Genomic DNA, 22244 nt, shown 5'->3' with positions numbered 1-22244 from the left:
AGCAGATTCACCCCCAAATTAACAGCCTGGTTCATGCCAAAATTTCACAGCATGCTCCTCCCCAGCTGTAAATAAAAGGGAAGCAGATCTTTCCCCCTTCCATAGACTCTGGGCCCCTGGGGTTCCCTCTATCCCTCCTCTCGTTGGGGGTAAGGCACCTCTCTTTTTTGAGGGGGCTGTTTGATGGGGGGGTGCATGTCTATATTTCTCTATTGTGGCCTGATGTGCTTCAGGACTGGGAATTGCCAGATCGTTGTCTCTGTACTGACATCCCCCACCCTGAACCCTGAAATGTTTATGGTGTCCCCCCACCCTGAAAAAGGACTCAGTCATCCTCCCTCATACAGTAAAATGTGGTCTGGTCCTATATACCCTATATGGGCCCTGTGTGGTTATTGGGAGCTGCAAGCAGAGTGCAACACCCCCGCTGGCCACCAGGGGGCATCTGAATAGCTGGGAGTGGCCCAGATGCCTGGGTTCTCCAGCAGGGGGCGCCCTGACATTGGTTAGGGAAGGGGGTCTGCAGAGGCCTGGACACCTGTGTTCTCCGGGGGGGGGGGAGGGCCTGGTACTGGATGCGGGAGGGGTCCTTGGGTGGCAGGAATGGGGCGCTGTGACACCAGGATCAGAAGTTTTTGCTGTTCCATTTTATTAATGACTCTATATTAATGTTACATTATTAAGCCCAGTCTTGAGATGTGTGTGTGTGTGTCGGGGGGAGGTTCCCAGCCACGATCTGGAAAATTGGGTCCCTTCATTCCTCATCGTGGAGCTTCTGGAAGAAAAAGCAGAGAGGGAAAAGTGAGAGAGAAGGAAAGAAAGAAAGAAAAAGAGAGTGTGAGAGAAAAAAGATGGAATAACAGAGAAAAATGGAGTGATAAAGACAGATGGAGGGACAGAGAAAGACAGTGAGAAAGAAGATGGAGTTGAAAGAAAGAAAGATGGAGTGATAAGAAGGAGTGATACGGAGAGAAAGAAAGAAATATGAAGTGATAGGGAAAGAAAGGAAAAAAAGAAAGATGGAATGATAGAATAAGAAAGAAAAGGAATGAAAAACACCGAGTGATACAAAGAGAAAGGCTGAGTGATGCCCTTGGTGTGACAGGGTGGGGGTCAGGGCTGGGGTCTCTGGGTTAGGCCAGATGGACCGAGCGCTGTCCCCCCGGTTCTTCCCCCCGCCGGCCCCTGTCGCTCACCTTCCCCCCGGTGTCCCGGCTCTTGGCCCGCAGCTTGTTGACTTGAGACTCGGCGATGTCAGCCCGCTCCTCTGCCTCGTCCAGCTCGTGCTGCACCTTCCGGAACTTGGCCAGGTTGGTGTTGGCTTGTTCCTCCTGCCAGGGGAGAGAAACCGGGGTGTTACCCTGTGGAACTGCCCTCCACTGGATGTGCAGTGGGCCCTGGACTCAGCACAGGCAGGACCCTGCACCTGCCTGGGTACTGCCCTGGGGAGGAGGGGAATGTCCCTGCCTCATTGGGGGCAGAGAAAACAAATGGACTGTGTTAACGTGAGGAGCTTCCTGCTACTGGATTTGCAACAGATAAGAGCAGGAATGGGTACTAACAGGTTAGACCCAGGTACTAACAGGTTAGACCTATCCATCCTCTCAGCTGTCAACCTGTCCATCCATCCCCCTCCCCACTCAACTATCCACCCATTTATCCCTCCCTCCCATGCATCTGCCTGGCCTCTGCCCCAGTGGGAGTTAACACAGAGAACAACAACAACAAAATTAATATGTTTGCCTGTGGAACTACCAACCACTGGATACTCAGTGAACACAAGCAGGCCATGGTTTGGAGGGGGAAGGCAGGACTGGCTGGGATGAATGGCCAATGAGGGAAGGGGGAGCCTGGGCTGACTGGGCCAAGGGACTGATCCAGAGGGTCGGATACTCACCGCCTCTTCCGCCTGCCTCTTGTAGGCTTTGACCTTCATCTGGAGTTTGTCCACCAGGTCCTGGAGTCTCATCAGGTTTTTCTTATCCTCCTCGGTCTGAGGACAGAGGGGAGAGAGAGAGATGGGGATGGTGGAGGAAGCATTAGTATAACAGCATCCCTGTCACCCCTGACCTCTCTGGCTGTGGGGTATCCAATGCCATCTGGAAACCATCTAAACTCCAGGCTCCAGACCCCATCTAGAATGGAAAGGACAGCTAGAAAATGGTCCTTTTCTCTGGTTCTAGAATGGACTCTAGATCAGATGGGGGACTTATGAGGAGCCGGACGTCAGAGGGGAAGGGGTAATGTGGGGAGGGTCTAGAGTCTGATTCTAGAAGGGATGGGTGGGTGGTCGGGTGGTAGGGCCTGGCTCTAGATCAAAGGGGGGGCCAGCAAATCAGGCCTTTTAGTTCAAGTTTAAGAGCAAGAAGGCCTAGAGAATGACTCCAGACTCATATTTGTCTTCCCAGGGGGAAAGCGCCTGAGAACAAAAGATGCATTGGGGAGCTTATGGCTTGATTCTAGAAACAAGATGGATTTTAAAGCTCTGTTCTAGACCCAGAAGGCCCAGACTTGGGCTGTTCTTCACACAGAGACCTTTCCCCACTGCCCCATGGGCAAGTTCCTTCAGAATGAAAGCGACCCCATTGGGAACATGGCAGCAGGTGGGGTCTGATATTTGGTTCTAGAACCACCACAGCATTCTAGAATTTCATTCTAGAACAGGGTGCTTGGCTCGTGCTAGGCAGCGTCAGCCATCTCCATGGAAAAGCCTCTTTCAGAATGGAAGGACCCACTCCGAGTACAGTGTCTTTGGCTCTGGAACTGAGACAGCGTTGAAGAGTACCCGCTCCAGAAGAGGAGCAAAGGAATGCTCTGTGCTGCTGTCCTCCCTTCCCCCAGGAAGATGGAAAAGCACTGCAGGGGTCCTGCCCCTCAATGCTGGAACTAGAAGCAATGATCTAGAAGCAGGAGAATATCACCTGGAGAATATGTTCTACATCAGGAGAAAACCGTCTGGAGTAGGGCTTCTGGAGAAGGTTTTTTTTCTAGATTAACATACCCCCCCCCAACCCCCAGGTACCTGGTAGGTGAGCTCCTTGATGCGACGCTCACACTTCCTCATGCACTTGATGCTCTCCACGTTGCGCTTCTGCTCCGACTCCAGCTCGTTCTCGAGCTCCCGGACTCGCGCCTCCAGCTTCTGCAGCTGCTTCTTGCCGCCCTTGAGAGCCAGCTGCTCGGCCTCATCCAGCCGCAGCTGCAGGTCCTTGATGGTCTGCTCCATGTTCTTCTTCATCCGCTCCAGATGGGCGCTGGTGTCTTGCTCCTTCTTCAGCTCCTCCGCCATCATCGCTGCCTGCCGGCCAGAAAGAAGAGTCATTCCCTGCCCCCTGAGCCAGCCAGTCCCCCCACCCTCGGGCCAGATCAGAGCTGGTGCCCCCTGCAGGGGATGGCCCATGCCCCAATTCCCGCCCCCCCCCCCCCCCCCGAGCCAGCCTGTCCCTGCCTTGGGACCAGATTGGAGCTGGCGCCCCCTACAGGGCACAGGCCCCGTGTCCCATTCCCTCACACTCACATCGGTGATGGCTTTCTTGGCCTTCTCCTCGGCATTCCTGCACTCCTGCACGGCCTCCTCCACCTCTGTCTGCAGGTGGGACAGATCCACCTCCATCTTCTTCTTCTGGTTGATCAGGCTGGTGTTCTAGAGGAACACAAGGGGTGGGGGGTGGTCAGGATGACCAAGAAACAAGGTGTCATCCAGTTATCAAGATCTCTGTTCCCTGTTCTTTCTGGAAGAGCACCTGGAATCCACCTGGAACCAGGATCCATAGCTGCATGGGAACTGGCGGGGGAGTCTTACAGGGACACCGAGCTGTGTTCTAGATCATGATGGAGTGCCAAGCACAGACACACACTGGGTTCTAGACCCACGCAGGGCTCCATGCTCTGCCCCCAGTTGGTTCTAAATAACAATAGGCCTAAAATATACTCATTGCATTGGGTTCTAGATAACAGTGTGCTTAATGCAGATCAATGCCCCAGGTTCACCTAGACTTCACCATGACTCATACATGGCCATTAGCTGGGCTCTAGATCACTTCATGCACAACCATAAGCCAGGTTCTAGACATCAAGAGAGCTCCACACATGAACACAAGGTGGTTTCTAGACTGAGCGTGACACTTCTGATAGTTATGCTTGGGTGACTACCTGACCAATTTCAGAGTAACAGAGTAACACATCTGATGAAGTGAGCTGTAGCTCACGAAAGCTTATGCTCTAATAAATTGGTTAGTCTCTAAGGTGCCACAAGTACTCCTTTTCTTTTTACCTGACCAATAATACTCTAGAACACTGGAGGAACTATTGACAGCAGTGAGAAGATGTTCTAGACTGGAATTAACAGAGGAGGATTGATATGCTACACCATCATGGAATAAGATTAATGCCTTGTTCTCGACTGTCACAAATGTGCGAGCCACTCAGCAGCAGTGGCCTCAATAGTCTAGATCATCATTCTAGAGAGGAAAGCCAAGGTTCTCAGACCATCTCAACTGGGGTTCAACAAATCCACACCAATGTTCTAGCTCTTGCAGCTATTCTAGAGTGAGTGGATTTCTGTGCTGGAGAAATGAGCTGGTTGCCTGCGGTATAGATCATCAACCCTGGAGAACCACAGACCCACCATCCATGCTCCCGGGCAGACAGAATTCTAGATGTGGCTGCTCTGGAGCATGACATTCTAGGTCACTCCTGCTACAGTGAACGAGCCCTCTAGATGACAGATCTCTGCAGATCAGCCCAAGGACAGGAGATTGGGTGCAAAGGGAGCTCCAAGATGGAGGAGTTAGGAGTCAGAGGGTCCCCATCTCTCTCACCTGGGTGTGGAGCAGCTGGACTCTCTCGCTGGCTTCTATCAGCTCCTGCTCGGCCAGTTTCCGGGCACGCTCTGTCTGCTCCACCACTGCCCGCAGCTCCTCCAGCTCGGCCGTCAGCAGGGAGTTCCGCCGCTCCACAATGGCAATGTTCTCCTTTAGGTCCTCATTGGCCCGGATAAAGTCATCCAGCTGCAGCTGGGAGTCCTGTGGGCACAAACATGTAGGGCTACAGGAGACCCCCCCACACCAGCCAGCATATCCGCTGTCCTGGGGCCAGGTGGGAGCTGCCCCCCATCCCCCGCAGAGGGGAAAGGCCCCATTCCCTGCCCCCTGGAGGCCCTGTTACCTTGAGCTGGGTCTGAGCAGCCTTGAGGTGGCTCTGGGCCTCAGCTGCCATGCGGTTGGCATGGCTCAGCTGGATCTCCATCTCGTTGAGGTCGCCCTCCATCTTCTTCTTGACCCTCAGCACCTCGTTGCGGCTGCGGGTCTCGGCGTCCAGCGAGGTCTGCAGCGAATCCACCACCCGCAGGTGGTTGCGCTTGGCCTGCTCCATCTCCTCATCCTTCTCCGCCAGCTTCCGCTCAAAATCTGCCTTGAACTGGCTAAACTCCAGCTGGGCCCGCAGGATCTTCCCCTCCTCGTGCTCCAGAGAGGCCTGAGGAGTGGAAGGGGGGAAGGATGAATGAGTGAGAGAAAAGAGAGAGAGAGATTAATACATAAGGGAAGGAACGAAGAGAATTAAATGGAGATGAAAGAAAATGTAGAAATGAAAGAAAGAAAGAGATGTAGAAGTGAAAAAAGGAAGAATGCAGAAGAGGGAAAGAAAGGACAAAATAGAGACAAAGACATAAGAAGGATATAGCATGAAATGAGACATGGAAAGGAATGAATACATGAAAGGAAGAAAGAATCAGTGAATGAAAGCAGGAATGAAACAACGGGGGAAAGAATGAGTGAAAAATGAGGTAGGGAAAGAAATAATGAACCAGCGAATGAAAAGAGGAATAAATGAAGGTGTGATGGGGTGCGCTTGCCCCGCACGGGTACTGCAAGGGTTAACTCTACTCTCTGGGCCCAGGAGGCCACGCCCCCTCGGCCCTGCTGGGCATGCTCCAGCTGGAGACTAGGTATAAAAGGGAGCAGCTCGGCTCATTGGGGGCTGACTGTGCAAGAGGGAGGTCACACGCTGCAGGCTCCAGCCAGAGCCGCAGAGACCCAGGAGGAAGCCCAAGAAGTGATGGAGCGGCTGAGAGCCGCACAGACCAAGGAGCCCGGAGATGCCAGGACCACGGCCCCGGGGACAGGCAGCTCAGGGGGACAAGACGTTGTGCCGAGTGGTGCGAGCGTGTTGTGGGCGGACTTCCACTGCCAGGGCCCTGAGCTAGGAGCCGGTGGAGCAGGGAGGGCCCGGGTCCCCCTACCTGGCCGCCACCCGCCTCTAGGTGGCAACCTACTTCCCTGACTGGCCGCTAGGCCACACAGCCCTGCTGAACAGGGCAGCCCTCCTGACTCTGCTGCAAGGCCATGCGGCGCTGAGAGAGAACAGTCACAGTGACTTTTACCCCGAGTCCCACCATCCCAAACAAGGGTGCGACGAAGCTGAGGATTTCTGTCGTGTTTTACACGAATACCACGTGCACGCCTCCATTTCCCTGCGTGCCGCATGTTTAACAAGGTGGTGGGAGAGGCTTTGTTGTTGCAGAGGGCCAGGTGTGACCTTGCCTGGCAGCTGGGGCCCCCAGACAACGGCCTGGAGATGGGGATCCCTAACAACCGATGACCTGGAGACTGGGAGGCTCAGCTCAGACGTCACAGCTGGTTCAGTGGGAGGACAAAGGGCTGAGGATGGAGGACCCCGGTGACCCAACCAGCCAGTTCCAGCCAGAGGGGAACAAAGGACGGAAGGGAGGGCCCCAGCGACCTGTTTACCTGGGACGGAGGACAAAGGACAGGGGAGGAGCTGTTGGGTCCAGTGATATCAGGGTCTCTGGGCTGGGGAGAGAGAGAAGCCAGAGCCCCCCTGGATGCAGGAGGGACCTAGATGTGCTGTACTGAGGGTTGCTAGGCCCGAGGGCCCAGAGAGCTTCCTATGCTGGGTTCAGACGCTCAATAAACCCTCCTGTTTTATGCCGGCTGAGAGTCGCTCAGGTCTAGAGATCAGGGGGGCATTGTTTCCTCTGGGCACGGAGTCCCCGGGGAGCCAGAGCAAGGGGACTCCCTGAGGGGGCCCAGGCGAGCGACAGGCGTGCTGAGGGCTCAGAGAGGTGCGGTTCCAGGAGGCAGAGGGGCTTGACCCCCGGGAGAGAGTGGGCCCCCGAGAAGGGCTGTACCGCTGAAGGAGGTTCCTCCCAGGGAGCGTATGGAGCTGGGAGAGAGCACGAGTCCTGTGAGTCTATGACAAAGGGGTGAGCGTATGGACTCAGCCGCGAGGAGATAATGACCCTCACCCCACCCCAGGAGGGGACGGGGTGCGCTTGTCCCACGGCAGAAGGAATAAAAGAAAAAAGGGGACAGAGAGAGAAAGAATGAGCCAATGGAGAATGAAGAACTGGAAGAGCAGACAGACCGACCAACCAAGCCGGCACTGGGGGGTTCCCGGCTGACCCCCATGCGGCTCTGGGAAAGGGTGCTCGGCCGTGCCCCTCACCTCAGCCTCCTCCAGCGCCGCCTGCAGCTCCATCTTCTCGGCCTCCAGCTGCTTCCGCACCTTCTCCAGCTCATGCAGGTTCTTGCCTCCCTCACCCAGCTGCTCCGTCAGGTCCGAGAGCTCCTCTGCGGGGGGAGAGAGACCGGACTAAGCAGGAGGCGGGTCATGGCTAGGGTGGGAGATTGTCCTACCCCAGCCTGGGACCAGTGGCTGCTGTGCTGCAGGGAGTGGGGGCAGGGGGTGCCGGGGAAGGGGGCGGGGAGTCTCACCCTGTAGGTTCTTGTTCTCCCTCTTGAAGGTCTCCAGATGCTCCAGCGACTCCTCGTAGGCGTTCTTCAGCTTGAAGAGCTCGGTGCTGAGCGACCGCGCCTCCTTCTGCGAGGACTCCAGCTCCATCTGCGACTCCTCGAACTTCTGCTTCCACTCGGACAGGATCTGGGGAGATGTGGGGCATTGTGAGAGGGTCAACCCAAAAGAGGAGCCCTCTGCCCCCCCAAGATCTCTCTCCCCTTCTCTCTCTCCTCCTCCCTGTCTTTGTTCACTGCTCCTTTCTCTCTCTCTGTGGCTGTATTTAGGCTTGGAAGGATTGGCTTTTTATCAGTCAACATCAGGAACTTTGATTTTGCCGCAGACACACCCACTCATGAAAAAATATTTCTATCAATGATAACTGAAATTTGCAGACAGGCAAAGTAAGAAAAACCCAACTTGGGAAATTATTTCAGGCTATGGACTTTGTCTGATTTGCCACATGACGTTGCCAGTGTGTGTTTTAACAGTCAGAAAGCTCTAAATTTTGGTATCACAAGATGTTTGTTGCCGTTAGAAAATGACAGTCACCTGCCTTTCCCCCCCCAGCCCCAATTGTCTGACCTCGCCAGAATTTCCAGCAACATTTAAATCAATTAAAAATAAAGAAACATTAAAACTCCATCATTTTGTGGCCACTGCAAAAATTTAAATTGATTAAAAAAAGCTTAACAATAAACATCAACATTATCTGTTGAAATTATACGAAAATAAAAATAGAAAACTGCCAAATCTAGTTTTCTTTCTTTCTTTTTCTTTCTCTCGCTTTAACCTTAATTCCTATTTGTGCTATTTCATTCATTCTTTCATAAGCTTTTTTCCCTTTCTGTCATTGCTGTATTTATTTCTTCCTTGATTCTATTCATTTCATTCATTTATTGGTTCAGTTTTATTCTCTTTCTTTGCTTTATTTTATTCTTTCCTTCCTTCATTCCTTTGTTGTTTCTTTGCCCTATTTCTTTCTTTCATTGTACCCACGGCTTGCTTTTTTTCTTTGGCTCAATTTTATTATTTTCCTCCTTTGTTCCTTGACTCATTGGATTCATTCTTTCTTTGCTCTATGGCATTCCCTTCTTTCCTTTTTTCTTGTTTCTATTTCAATTATTCCTTCCTTCCTCTCTCCCCCCTTCCCCAGCCCCACCTTGTCGAAGTTTCTCTGCTTCTTGTCCAGGGCGGCGGCGGCGGCGTTCGACCGCTCCACGTCCACCATCAGGTCCTCGATCTCGTTCTGCAGCCGGTGCTTGGTCTTCTCCAGCGATGAGCACTTGGCATTCACGGCCTCCACGGCCTCCTCCGCCTCCTGCAGCCGCTGCGCCAGCTTCTTCCTGCCACCGGGGGGTGACAGACACCATCAGCCACTGGGGAGGGGCCTAGCCCCTTTCCCTGCCCTCCGGGCTTGGAGTTACAGGGGGTTCCCAGCAGAAAATCCCTGAGACACTGGGCGGGTGTGGTGCATTGGATCCTTATGCTTGAGACCATTCTAGACAAAAAGCAACTCTGGTTGCCTGTGTAAGGCTCTCGACCATCCCAGCACGGAGCACCCCACTGTTGTGGTGTTGGCCCCCATCTCTCATCTGTTCACACCTTTCTAGACCCAATTTGGAGCAGGGCAGCTAGAATTTGCTCTGAGGTTCAAGATCAGAGGCCAAGCCACCCCATATAGGCCCCAATTGAGTGTGCAGAGGTAGGGCTGCAGGCTTGGTCTGTACCTCCCTCCCTGAGGTTCTAAAGGAAGATCTAGACCATTCTAGACCTTCCCCAGGGTGGATCTGCCGAGCCCCCTCTTTAAGATTTTAGGGCAAATGAGAGCCTGCCGGGCACAGATGAAAGAGTCCAAGAGGTTTGGCCTGGATCCCAGCACTGGTTCTCTAGATGGCCATGTAGAATGTTCTAGACCATAGCTCCATATCTGGACAGTGCTTGTGGAACAAAGCTCCAAGGGCCCATCGTTACGTGGAGATCATGGAGCCTACAAGGGTTGGGCCTGGACCTTGTACCTGATGTTCTAGACTGTTCTAGGACTGCTTTCCAGAAGAGCCACACAGATTCAACCTGTTCTTCTAGAACAAATCTCCCAGATTAAAACTTCCTGAGCACAGGTGAAAGAAGGGGTGAGGTTTCTCTGATAGTCTCTGACATTGCAGAGGATTGGTCTATACTGATCTAGAATGAACTCTAAGTTCCATAGGGTAGTCTGGCTAATTTTTCGAGAGGGGCTCCCACCTACCTTAGTGCTGGTACTGTGGGTGGAGGACATGTGGTGTGGGGGGTCTCTCTTCCAACCAACAAGCTTTTTGCTCGTCTTATATGCTGAGAGTGAAAATATAACCCGAGCCAAAAGCTTCCCTGTTAGACGAAGCAGCTGAGAACCCCATTGTCCAGGGCTGAGCAGGGGGCACTCAGCAGGAAAAAGGGGTGGGAGAGATGGAGAGCGAGAGATGAGGAAAGAAATAAGGGAGATGGGGAAGAAAAGATGTAAGAATGATGGGGGAAGGAGAGAGAAAGGTTAAAAAAGAAGGAATGAAAAAACCCAAAGAATGAAAAGAAGGAAGAACAAAAGGAGAAAAGAAGGTAAGAAAATGGCAAAAAAAGCCGAGAGGCTGGGAAAAGAAGAGGAGAGCAGGAGAAGGAAAAGGCCACCCGCACCCACCACGGCTCTGCCTGGCACTCACTTGGCCTCCTCCAGCTCCTCTGTCCGCTGGATGGCGTCCGTCTCGTACTTGGTTCTCCACTGCGCCACCTCGGAGTTGGCCTTGGAGAGTGAGCGCTGCAGCTCGGCCTTCGCCTCCGTCTCCTCCTCGTACTGCTCCCGCAGCAGGTCGCAGTCATGCCGGGCCGACTGCAGCGCATGGGCCAGGGCGTTCTTCGCCTGGGGCGGGGGACGAAGAGCTCTGCCGGTGCCCCTCACTCCGAACCCGCAGCCCCCTGCTAGCCCAGCCCTGGGCTCCTCAGATCTGCTGGTGCCCCTCACTCCCGACCCACAGCCCCCTGCTATCATATCACCTTGGTTTCCTCCTCCAGCTGTCTCTTTAAGTCCTCCATCTGTTGGGTGTAGGACTGTTTGCCCCGGGTCAGCTGGGAGATCAGGGCCTCCTTCTCCTCTAGCTGGCGGGACAGTTCACCTGCGGGGGGCAGAGAATAGGGTAGGGCAAAGGTTGGGTCAAGATTACAGAGATAATCGGGGTTAGTGGGACAGGGGTACAATCAGGGTTAGTGGGTGAGTGGTATAATCAGGGTTAGTGGGTCAGTGTCAGGGGTACAATCAGGGTTAGTGGGTTAGGGTCAGGGTATAATCAGGTTTAGAGGGTTAAGGTTAGGGTTATAACCAGGGTTAGTGGGTTCGGATGGTGACGGGGTTTAGGATGAGTAGTTAATTCCGGTGCTAGACCAAGGTAAAAGTTGGGGTAGGGCTAAGATTAGGGTTAGAGTTAAGATGAACATTAGGATGGGGAGACGGTGGAGCCTCAGGGGCAAGGGGAGGGGCAGGGGGCAGAGCCCCAGTGCTGTCAAGGGAGGGGCCTCACCATTCTCCGTCTGCAGTTTGGCTCTCTGGGTGCTGGTGTCATTCAGTGCTCGCTGTGTCTCCTCCAGTTTGGCCCGGTGCTCAGCCGCCTGGTCCTCTAGTGTGCGGGACAGCTTCTCCAGGCTGACCTGGGCAGGGATGGGGGAGAAGTGGGGGAACGAATGAACAAAGAATGGACCGAAAATACCCCCAAAGAGAAACCAAAAAAGAAAACAAGAAGCGAGTAAGGAATGCGTGAAAATAACCTGTAAAACCTGAAAGAATGCAAGGCTGAAAAAGAATGAATGGAAAAAGAATGAAAAAGTGAAAGTAAAAAGAAGGCATGAAAGAACTAAAGAAAAAAGAGAGAAAAAGAACAAAAGAATTAAAGAAATGAAAGAAGAAAAAAGTGAAAGGAAAAAACCCAAAGGAATTAAAGAGTGAGGGAACTGGAACAAAGGAATAGAAGAAAGGAAAATGCAAGAATGAAGAAACAATAGTTGAAATGAAAAATAACAAGAGTGACAAAGAAAAAAAGAAAGGAATGAAACAACAAAAGAATGAAAAAAGGAGAAATGAATGAAAGAAAAAGAACTAAAGAACAAAAGAAAAAAGAGAATGAAAGGAAAATGAACAAAAGACAAAAATGAAACCAAACCAAATAAAAAACTCAACAAATGAGAAAACGAAAGAAAAAAGGAAAGCAAGGAAGAAAAAGTGCTCCAAGCCTGGCCTCTTCCATCAGCCCTGGCCCCTCCCTCTCCATCCCTGGGCCTGCCCCCGGGCACCTTGGCTTTGAGCAGCTGCTCCAGGTTGGAGCTGATGTCGTCCAGCTCCAGCTTGAGCTCGCTCTTCTCCTTCTCCAGCTTCTGCTTGACGCGCTGCAGGTTGTCGATCTGCTCGCCCAGCTCGGCCACCGAGTCGGCGTGTTTCTTGCGCAGGGTGGCGGCCGTGGCCTCGTGCTGCAGCGTGGCCTCCTCCAGGTCCCGCCGCATCTTCTGAAACTCTGCCTCCCGCTTCTTGTTCAGCTCGATCTGCACCGAGGTGGCGCCGCCCGCCTCCTCCAGCCGCTCGCTGATCTCCTCCAGCTCCCGCGACAGGTCCGAGCGCAGCTTCTCCACCTTGGCCCGGGCCGTGCGCTCCGCCTCCAGCTCTTCCTCCAGCTCCTCGATGCGTGCCTGCAGCCGGAGAGAGACCCATGGGCTTAGACAGGCCTAGAACATCTCACATTCTAGAGCAGGCAGGAACAAGTGGGTCTGGGTGTAAAGTAATACAATGTCCTAATCCACATCTAGAACACTGTGGTCTAGATCAGATTAAAAATCTGGGTTCTAGAAACAGAAGGACACAGGGTTCCTGTTCAATCTGAAGAGAGCAAAATAAAACAGTTTCCTCAGATCAATCTTGAATACCTAGTGTTCTAGACCAGAAAGGGGAATCTGGGTTCCAAAGCACAGGGAGCATGAACCTAGAATTGCAGTTCTATACCAAGTTCTAGAGTGATGTCAAAAGTACCCCATGCAGGCAGAGATCCTCTTGTTCTAGAGTGGAATAGAGGGCAATGATAGAAACAAGACACACTCTTTTATTTTAGAGATGCACAAACACAAGGTTCCAGAAGGTATATTTCCTTTCGGCTCTGGACTGGTCCTAAGATGGCCGACTAGAACCCAAGCACTCACTTATGGTAGAGCGGCACCAAAAGGGACAGTCTCTTGTCCGGGTATTGAGGTAGTCTCCTAGAACAAAAATGATGCAGCTCATTCCAGAGCAGCTTCTCCAGTTTTGGGATGGAAGTGAGGGATGTTCTAGAGCAAGAGAAAGGCACCCACCTGCAGCTCCTTCAGCTTCTTCTGGAGCTGCAGGCCCAGGGCTTGCTCATTCTCTATCTTGCTGTTCTGCTGGTTGATGTCAAACTCCTTCCTGCAAAGAGATTTAGAGAGATGAATCCCCCTCTGTGCTCCGAGCACATTGGATTGTGCAAAGAACAACCCTCTTACTTTTTCAGCTTCTCTTCCAGCTGCTGCTTGTCATTCTCCAAATCCATGATATTCTCCTGGGTCAGCTTCAAGTCCCCTTCCAGCTTCCTCTTGGCTCTCTCCAGGTCCATCCGGATCTTCTTCTCCTGCTCCAGGGAGCCCTCCAACTGAGAGAGAAAAAGGTGTGTTATTGGTAATACTTGCATCTCCGAGGCATTCCCAAACTCAGCCTGGAGGACATTCAACCCAATCCAACCAAGCTTGAGGACACCCAACCCAACCATTCAGTCCAACCCCTAGTGCCGTGCTCTGACACTGTGGTCAGCACTGACTGTGCATGGAGACCAACCCCTACTGAGTCCCCTGACCCTGCTCCCTGTGGCTAAATGCCTCCTTGGGGTCCAGGATATACTCACATCATCTGCCTGTTGCTCCAGCTTGAGTTTGGCTTTGGTCAGAGTGTTGACCTTGTCCTCCTCCACCTGCAGGTCATCCAGTGCTTGCTGATGAGCTTCCTGCAGAGACTTCTTCTCCTTGGTCAGTTTAGCTATTATCTCATCCAGACCGGCCATCTCCTCTGTCAGGTTCTTCACCTGGTGGAGAAGGAATCTGGGATGTGAAGATTCTGGGATTAACAGGCCTGGACCCAAATGCGATATCTCAGTTGGGGTCCTCACTTTTTTTCTCAACCCAACTGACCTTGTGCGAACTAAACCCAACTTAACCAGCCTTGAATTGGCTCAACCTAAACCGACCCAACCAGCCTGGAGGACAGTCAACCCAACCCAGCTCAACTCTACCAGCTTTGAAAACATTCAGCCCAGCCAGTCTGGAGGATACTCAGCCCAGCACAACCAGCCTTGAGGACATTAAACTCAACCCAAGCAACCTTGAGGACATGCAAGTCAGCCTCACCCAATCAGTCTTGAGGAGACTCAACCCAACCCAAATAGCCTTGAAGCCACTCATCCCCTCTACGTCTTCACCTTGAAGCCACTCATCCCTTCTACGTCTTCACCTTGTTCTCTGTCGCGTGTTTCTCCTTCTCCACCTTGGCCAGGGTCAGCTCCAGGTCATCAATGTCCTTCTTGAGCTCCGAGCACTCGTCCTCCAGCTTCCTCTTCTTGGCTGTCAGCTCAGCATTCATCTCCTCCTCATCCTCCATTCGCTCTGTCAGCTCCTTCACCTTGGCCTCCAGCTGGATCTTGTTCTTGATTAGCTGGTCACAGCGCTCCTCAGCATCATTCAGGTTGTCCTGCTCCTGTGAGTGGAAGGAGAGAGAGAGAGAGAGAGAGAGAGAGAGAGAGAGAGAGAATGTAAGGGACAAGGAAGTGGGGGGTTGGACCTCTTACTCCTGATCGTAGAGTTAGGGCTAGGGTCCAGCTATAGGGTCTATGGGTGTCCCATTGCTCATGGCATGGAGACCAGGGCTGAGAGTCCCCTTTTGGACTATGGGGCCTAGACAAGATTTGGTATGGAGGGTTCCCATTATGCAAAGCTGGAGGGACATGGCTCAGGGCTTCCCATTGTGAGGTGTGGGGCTCAGATGGGGTTGGGGTACCCTGTAATTCACAGATGGGGGAAGAGAAGGACTGAGGGCTCACCCATGGATTGTGGGGCTCAAAAGGGGTTCAGGGTGGGGACCCCCATCATGTACAGTCCAACCAGTCATGAGATCAATCAACCCAACCCAAAGACATGGGCCCTGGGTCGTGGGGGGATCTGGGCGAGAGGGAACCCTATCACTCACAGCCTGCACTTGCAGCTGGAGATCGTTCTTCTCCTGCAGCAGAGAGACCATCTTCTCCTCCAGCTCCTTCCTCCGGGCCTCCGACTTCTCTAGCGCCTCCTTCAGGCGCCCAAACTCTTCCTTCATGGTCTGTACAGGGGCAGGGGAAGGATTAGACCAAAAAGAACATATAGGCCAGTATTGGCCCATCTCACCCCACCTCACTACCCTGGACCAGAGCAATGAGCCCATCTAGCAGTATTTATCTATGAACCCATCCATCTGGCCACACATATATCCCCCCCTTCCTCTGTAATATCCATCCATCAGTCCACCCACACATATATCCCTCCATCCCTCCCTCTGCAAGATTCATCCATCCACCCAATCTACAGCTATGCTAAACAGTTACCGTCTTTTCCATCTCCCCTTGAGCAAAATAATTTCCACTGCCAGAGTGAAACCAGAACTGAACCCACCATCCCAGGTGAGCAGCCATCTGCATTGGGCTGCCTTCAGTTCTTTCTTCTGAGCAGCTACATTTGACCTAGAACCCAAGTAAATTCCCCAAATGGTTCCAGTTAACCTAGAAACCAGCTGAGGGTTTAGTGGCTTAGAACAAAGTTGTGTCTTGCATTTGGCCTAGCTACCAGCTCCTTTTCCTAAGTAGTTCCAGTTGACCAAGAACCCAGCTGCTGGTTGTATATGATCTAAAACACATCCCTGAAGCCAACTTCAGCTAATCCAGAACCCAGCTCCTCAAACTGAATAGACCCAATTGAACTAGAATGCAGCTGGAGCTGCATGTGACCTAGAACCCAGATTATCAAACCAAACAGTTCCAGATGACCTAGATCACAACTACAGGCTAATTCGACCTAGAACTCAGTCCCTCATCCCAATCAGTTCAAACCAACCTAGAACCCATCTAGGGATCTAGAACCCACAGAGGTTGTGTTAAAACAAGAACCCAAGTTTGTTGCATTAACCTAGAACCCAACTCTGCAAACGGTTCACATGACTGACTTGCATTTGACCTGGAGCCCACCTCTGTCCCTGAGCAGTCACAGCTGAGCTAGACCCCCATGCAATTGCCATGGGCCTAGCGCTGATCTCTATCTCCCAAGCTCTTCCAGATAATCCAGTTCCCCAGGCCCACTGCAGCCCCTGCTCCCACCCTTTGACCTTACCTGCATCTCCTTCTCCGTCTCAGCGCTTTTCAGGAGTGGTTTGATCTTGAAGTAGAGCTTCATCCAGGGCCAGTTCTTCACCCCCATGAAGGCCCGGATGTTCCACTGAATAACCAGCAGGGCATCCCTGCATGGTGGCAGAAAGAACCACTGAGGGTGACCCAAGCCCTGCCGAGTGTCCCCAAACCTCACAGCTCGGCGGTTGGGAGGTAGAGAGGGTGAGCCACCTGCTGGGACCCAACCAACTTGTTTCACCCAATGGCCGTGCTGATTTTGCTGCTCTGGAGGGTCCCAGATGGATGCGTGTGTGGGGCTCAGACCCATCCAGTTGAGTTCTCCATGGGGTCTTCCAAGGAAGCCCCCTGCCTGGCCCCACTCAAACCGGCACAGGAAGGGCTGTGCCCCCTCTCACCTGCGCTCTAAGATCTTCTTGAACTCAATACGCATGAGCTGCCCCCGTGATTGGGCCTGGATGCGGGTGATGATCCGGGCGAGCCGCTCGTCCCGCATCTCCTCCAGCAGCCCCAGCAGCCCAGCCTTGAAGAACACCTGAGCGGGGGAGATTAGATAGATAAATAGAGAGAGGGGTGGATGGGACTAGACTGGTAGATAGAGGCTCCGCCCACCCACACGGGCTCCTCCCCTTCACCTTGGTGTGCCCGAATTTGTACTGGCTGGAGTCAATGTCAAGGGAGCCAAGCAGCTTTTCCGCCCCCTTGCGGCTGTCGATGAACTGGCCCTCAGGGATGGCTGCTGGGTTCAGGATACGGTACCTGCGGGGAGGGGATCGTTAGAGACCCTGGATCTCTGAGCCCATCCCGTGAAACTGCGAGCTTCCCCTGGAGCAGTGCCCCCCTCACCCTGACGCTGCGAGCTTCCCCTGCAGCAGTGCTCCTCATCCTGATGCTGCGAGCTTCCCCTGCAGCAGTGCCCCCTCACCCTGACACTGCCACCTTCCCCTGGAGCAGTGCCCCCTCACCCTGACCCTGCGAGCTTCCCCTGGAGCAGTGCCCCCTCACCCTGACACTGCCAGCTTCCCCTGGAGCAGTGCCCCCTCACCCTGACGCTGCCAGCTTCCTCTGGAGCAGTGCCCCCCTCACCCTGATGCTGCAAGCTTCCCCTGGAGCAGTGCCCCCTCACTGTGATGCTGCGAGCTTCCCCTGGAGCAGTGCCCCCTCACCCTGACCCTGCCAGCTTCCCCTGGAGCAGTGCCCCCTCACCCTGACCCTGCCAGCTTCCCCTGGAGCAGTGTCCCCTCACCCTGACACTGCCAGCTTCCCCTGGAGCAGTGCCCCCTCACCCTGACACTGCCAGCTTCCCCTGGAGCAGTGCCCCCTCACCCTGACGCTGCCAGCTTCCCCTGCAGCTGTGCCCCTCACTCTGACCCTGCGAGCTTCCTCTGGAGCAGTGCACCCTCACCCTGACACTGCGAGCTTCCCCTGGAGCAGTGCCCCCCTCACCCTGACGCTGCCAGCTTCCTCTGGAGCAGTGCCCCCTCACTCTGACCCTGCGAGCTTCCTCTGGAGCAGTGCACCCTCACCCTGACACTGCGAGCTTCCCCTGGAGCAGTGCCCCCCTCACCCTGACGCTGCAAGATTCCCCTGGAGCAGTGCCCCCCTCACCCTGACGCTGCGAGCTTCCCCTGGAGCAGTGCCCCCTCACTGTGATGCTGCAAACTTCCCCTGCAGCAGTGCCCCGGGGGGGGAGCAGACCCACCTCTGTCTGAAGTCCCCGTAGAGGATGCGGTTGGGGAAGCCCTTCCTGCAGATGCGGATGCCCTCCAGCACCCCATTACAGCGCAGCTGGTGCATCACCAGGGGGTTGTCCATCACCCCTTCGGTGGGAAGAGAGGCAGTTACCCCAGGTCAGTGATGGTCTTGCCCCTTAGGCCCATCGCTAGTCCCTTCCCCACAACCCCAGCCATGACATTTTAACCCCTCCTCTTAATCCCTTAGCCCCTCCCCTTTCTCTTAGCCCTATACATGAGAAATGAGTCCCAACCATTTGCTTCTTAGCCCTGCCCCCCTTTGTCTTTCACCTCCCATAGTCCCATCCCTTAGCCCCACCCCTTTTCCCATAGTCATTAGCCAGACTCCAATATCTTTTAACCACTCCCGCTAGCCCTGTAGCTCCACCCCATTCTCTTAGCCCCTCCCATGCTCCTTAGCCACACCCCTTTCCTTAGCCCCACGCTTCGCCCTGTCCTTTTGTCCCTGAGCACCTCCACTCCCTCCAAGGCCCACGTTCTCTTTGCCCCTAGCCATTGGCACCACCCCTTTCCCAGAAAGCCCCACCCCTCACCTGGTGCCTTCCGCTCATTGGGGATGATGCAGCGTACAAAGTGGGGGTGGGTGGTTTTCAGATTTGCCATTAGCTTGTTCAGATTCTCCTGGGGGGGAGGGGGTGGAAGGGAAAGAGGAAGGTGGGTCAGTGCCCACGGGGGCAAGGTTAGTATCTGGTAGAGTAGGGCAATGGCCCAGGTAACCCCCACTCCAAGGAAGCCCTCATGGTGAGACACCCCCAACTCCCTTCCAGGTATTTCCCTTCCTCTCTTGTCCCCTCCCCATGGGCACCTCCCTCCCCTAATGGGAATTCTTCCCCTGTCTGGGGTTCCCCCTCCCCAGAATGCCGCCTCAGGATCAAGGGTGTCAGGGCCTCATACCCGGTGCAGTGCTGAGACCGTCTGGAAGGAGGAACCTTTCTTCTTGGCTCCCTTCCCCTTCCCCCCATCACCGCCTGCAGGGGAGAGAGCACAGGAAAGGGGGCATGAGGGGGCGGGGGTAGGTTGGGGGGTTGGGGCTGTTCTGTACCTGGCTGAGTCTCTCTCGCTTCCCATCCATCTGTCTATCCCCCATCCCTCCCTCCATCTCCCATCTATACATCCTCCTCATCCATCCCCCCATCTAGCCAATTTCCTTCCAATAAATCATCCATCCTCCCCATCCCTCCCTTCCTCCATTCATTTATCCCCTCTATCGTCCATCCATCAAACCTCCTCTTATCCATTCCTCCAGCCAACCCTACACCCATCCCTCTATCCAGCCACATTCTGTCCTTCCTTCCATCCATCGATCCATCCATTTTTCCACCCATCCAGCCAACCATATCCCATCCATCCATCCATCCTCTCCCTGTCTCTCCATTCCTCTCTCCTTCCACGCCTTCATCAATTGCTCTATCCTTCCTACCTCCTTCCACACGCTCTCCCATTCCTCCATCTCTCTCTGTCACCCTGCCTTGTTTTCTCACCACTCTCGGCCACAGCATAGTTGGCGAAGAGGAGGGCAAGGAGTTTGAGGGCGGATTTCTGGTAGAGCCCCACCACTGTCTCATTGAGCGGGTCTTTGTTCTTTTGCAGCCAGCCAGTGATGTTGTAGTCCACTGTGCCGGCGTAGTGGATGAGGGAGAAATGCGCCTCTGGCTTGCCCTTGATGTTCCGTGGCTTGCCGAAGTTCCCTGATTTGCCCAGATGGTTGTCATAGAGCTTGGCCTTAAAGGTCATGTCCGACGCCTTGGGGAACATGCACTCCTCCTCCAAGATGGACATGATGCCCATGGGCTGGTGTGGGGATGGAGAAAAGAGATGGATAGCATGAGAAAGGAAGAGAAGGATAAGAAAGGATGAGCAGAAGAGGAGAAGAGATGAATACAGTGAGGAAGGGAAAGAAGAAAAGCATATAATGAGAGAAGAAAAAGAAAAGAGAAGGGATGGATAGAATGAGAAGAAAAGAGAGAGAATAGAAAAGACAGAATGGGAAAGTAAAAGAGAGAGTTCAGTTTTAAGATTCAGAGACTGGCTACCTCAAGGAAGTGAGGAATGGGACATAGTAGAGGTCTCTTTATGCCTGACCTGGACCCAACTTGGGCCCAGGTCCACCCAAGCTGAGCCCAGGAGGGTCAAGTTGTTTTCTGACCCAACCCCGATCCTTCCCCCTGACCCTGAGTCAGCACCCCTGCCTCCTGCCCATGGGCTCGGCATGGCACCAGTGGCTGCGTGCCCCGCACCTGCCATCCGCTGCCCCCTGGGTGTGCTGTGATGCCAACCCCCCGGGCAGGAGGAGGAGAGCCAACCTGATCTGAACCCAACACTTGTAGCTGGGTCCCATCAGGCTTGGGTTGGGCTGCAGGGCTTTAGGAGATGGGTCCTTTCCCCTCTAGGGGGCGCCAGCTAGGGGGCTGTCTCAGGGGGAGGTACCTTCTCGATGAGGTCTATGCAGGCCTGCAGGTCCATGCCGAAGTCGATGAACTCCCACTCGATCCCCTCCTTCTTGTACTCCTCCTGCTCCAGCACGAACATGTGGTGGTTGAAGAACTGCTGCAGCTTCTCGTTGGTGAAGTTGATGCAGAGCTGCTCGAAGCTGTTGAACTGGGGAGGAGATGGGGGGAGCAAGAGACGAGTGAGAACAAAAGAGTCCTCTCTGCTATGGAGAGCCCAGAGCTCAGTGGTTTTCCAACTTTTTTTCTGATGACCCAGTTGAAGAAAAGTGTTGATGCCCGTGACCCAACGGAGCTGGGGATGAGGGGTTTGGGGTGTGGGAGGGGCTCAGGGCCGGGGCAGAGGGTGGGGGCCAGGAATGAGGGGTTCAGGGTGTGACAGGGTGCTCTGGGCTGGGGCAGGGGGTTGGGGTGTGGGAGGGGGTCAAGACTCTGGGGTAGGGCTGGGGATGAGGGCTTTGGGGTGCAAGAAGGGTTCTGGGTCTGGGGGAGGCTCAGGGCTGGGGGATTGGGGTGCAGGGGGTGGGGCACGGGCTTACCTGTGATGGCTCCTGGTCAGCAGCCCAGTGCAGGGGCGGAGGCTAAGGCACCGCGGACCACGCTCTGCCCCGGAAACGGCCAGCAGCAGGCACCGCCCCCCATAGGCACCGCCTGGCCAATGGGAATGCGGAGTCGGTGCTCCTGGTGGGGGCAATGCACAGAGCTCCATGGCCCTCCCACCTAGGAGCCGTACCTGCCGCTGGCCGCTCCGGGGTGCAGTGTGGCGTCAGGACAGGTAGGGGCTAGCCTGTCTTCGCCGGCAGTGCCGCTGATGGGACTTTTAATGGCTCAGTCGGCGGTGCTGACCAAAGCCGCTGCGACCCAGAGCCTCCCGTTCCACAACCCAGTACTGGGTCATGGCCTGCAGTTTGGAAACCACCGCCACAGAGGCATCTGGGGGAGACATACCAGAGTGTGACTCGCCTACCAGGTGGTGCTTTTCCATGGAGTCACCTAATGGAGGAAGGGAGGAACTGCACCACAGCCAGCTCTCCGTACAGCACCCTCTGCTGGGAGAGGCTGGGGCTGGAGTGGCCATGACTTGCCCCCCAGGCCCAATGCTCCAGCCCCACTCCCAACAGTGTCCCCTGCTGGGAGAGGCTGGGGCTGGAGTGGCCATGACTTGCCCCCCAGCCAATGCTCCAGCCCCACTCCCAACAGTGTCCCCTGCTGGGAGAGGCTGGGGCTGGAGTGGCCATGACTTGCCCCCCAGCCAATGCTCCAGCCCCACTCCCAACAGTGTCCCCTGCTGGAGAGGCTGGGGCTGGAGTGGCCATGACTTGCCCCCCAGCCAATGCTCCAGCCCCACTCCCAACAGTGTCCCCTGCTGGGAGAGGCTGGGGCTGGAGTAGCTGGCAGCTCCCCCACAGCCAATGCTCCCACCCTGCTCCCCACAGCGTCCTCTGCTGGGCGAATGACTTACATCGAAGATCTCAAAGCCAGCAATGTCCAGCACCCCGATGAAATACTGACGCGGCTGCTTCGTCTCGAGGGTGTTGACTCTGAGATAGCGCGTCCAGCCGAACATCTTCTCGTACACAGACTTGGCCAGGGCTCCGATAGAGTAATACACCTGCGGGGGTCGCATGTCAGAGATAGGGAGGAGGGGTAAGCGTTTGAGGAGAAAAGAATGGGGTGAGACATGTGTGAGCTCTGGGGAGAAAGAAAGAAAGAAAGAAAGAAAGAAAGAAAGAAAGAAAGAAAGAAAGAAAGAGAAAGAAAGAAAGAAAGACATGGAGGAAGGAAGGAAGAGAGGGAGGAAGGGGGAAAGGAAGGGAGACTGAAAGGAAGGAGGGGACTCTGAGATAGCGCGT

General features: G+C 54.4%; 1 protein-coding gene across 1 annotated transcript; it reads right to left on the bottom strand.

The window, feature by feature from the left end:
• Positions 1-754: 754 nt before the first annotated feature.
• LOC144929189 (myosin-6-like) lies at positions 755-22018 on the bottom strand. Its single transcript, XM_078848193.1, has 28 exons — positions 21854-22018; positions 20372-20542; positions 19429-19735; positions 18839-18912; positions 18478-18565; positions 17893-18010; positions 16826-16949; positions 16589-16725; positions 16177-16303; positions 15008-15136; positions 14276-14518; positions 13674-13850; positions 13279-13424; positions 13111-13201; positions 12067-12456; positions 11301-11427; positions 10780-10898; positions 10449-10645; positions 8918-9101; positions 7737-7902; positions 7468-7592; positions 5167-5475; positions 4821-5024; positions 3518-3643; positions 3023-3298; positions 1898-1993; positions 1197-1331; positions 755-775 (listed from the first exon to the last, which is right to left on the bottom strand). Exons 1-28 carry the CDS (start codon positions 22016-22018, stop codon positions 755-757), a joined length of 4572 nt encoding a protein of 1523 aa, XP_078704319.1.
• Between the last annotated feature and the right edge of the window lie 226 nt (positions 22019-22244).

This window comes from Lepidochelys kempii, chromosome 13, assembly GCF_965140285.1.
Source record: "Lepidochelys kempii isolate rLepKem1 chromosome 13, rLepKem1.hap1, whole genome shotgun sequence".
In the NCBI taxonomy this organism is placed as follows: domain Eukaryota; kingdom Metazoa; phylum Chordata; order Testudines; family Cheloniidae; genus Lepidochelys; species Lepidochelys kempii.
This window is presented reverse-complemented; position numbering and strand designations above follow the sequence as displayed.

Bases quoted from the DNA above. Each gene is read 5' to 3' on its own strand.
- LOC144929189 (XM_078848193.1), bottom strand. From the start codon at position 22,018: ATGCGACCCCCGCAGGTGTATTACTCTATCGGAGCCCTGGCCAAGTCT. The intron at 3,644-4,820 runs GTGAGAGAGATG...GTGTTCCTCTAG, and splicing joins TCCAGCTGCTCCACACCCAG to AACACCAGCCTGATCAACCA. The intron at 1,332-1,897 runs GTGAGTATCCGA...CTCCCCTGGCAG, and splicing joins AGAGGCAGGCGGAAGAGGCG to GAGGAACAAGCCAACACCAA.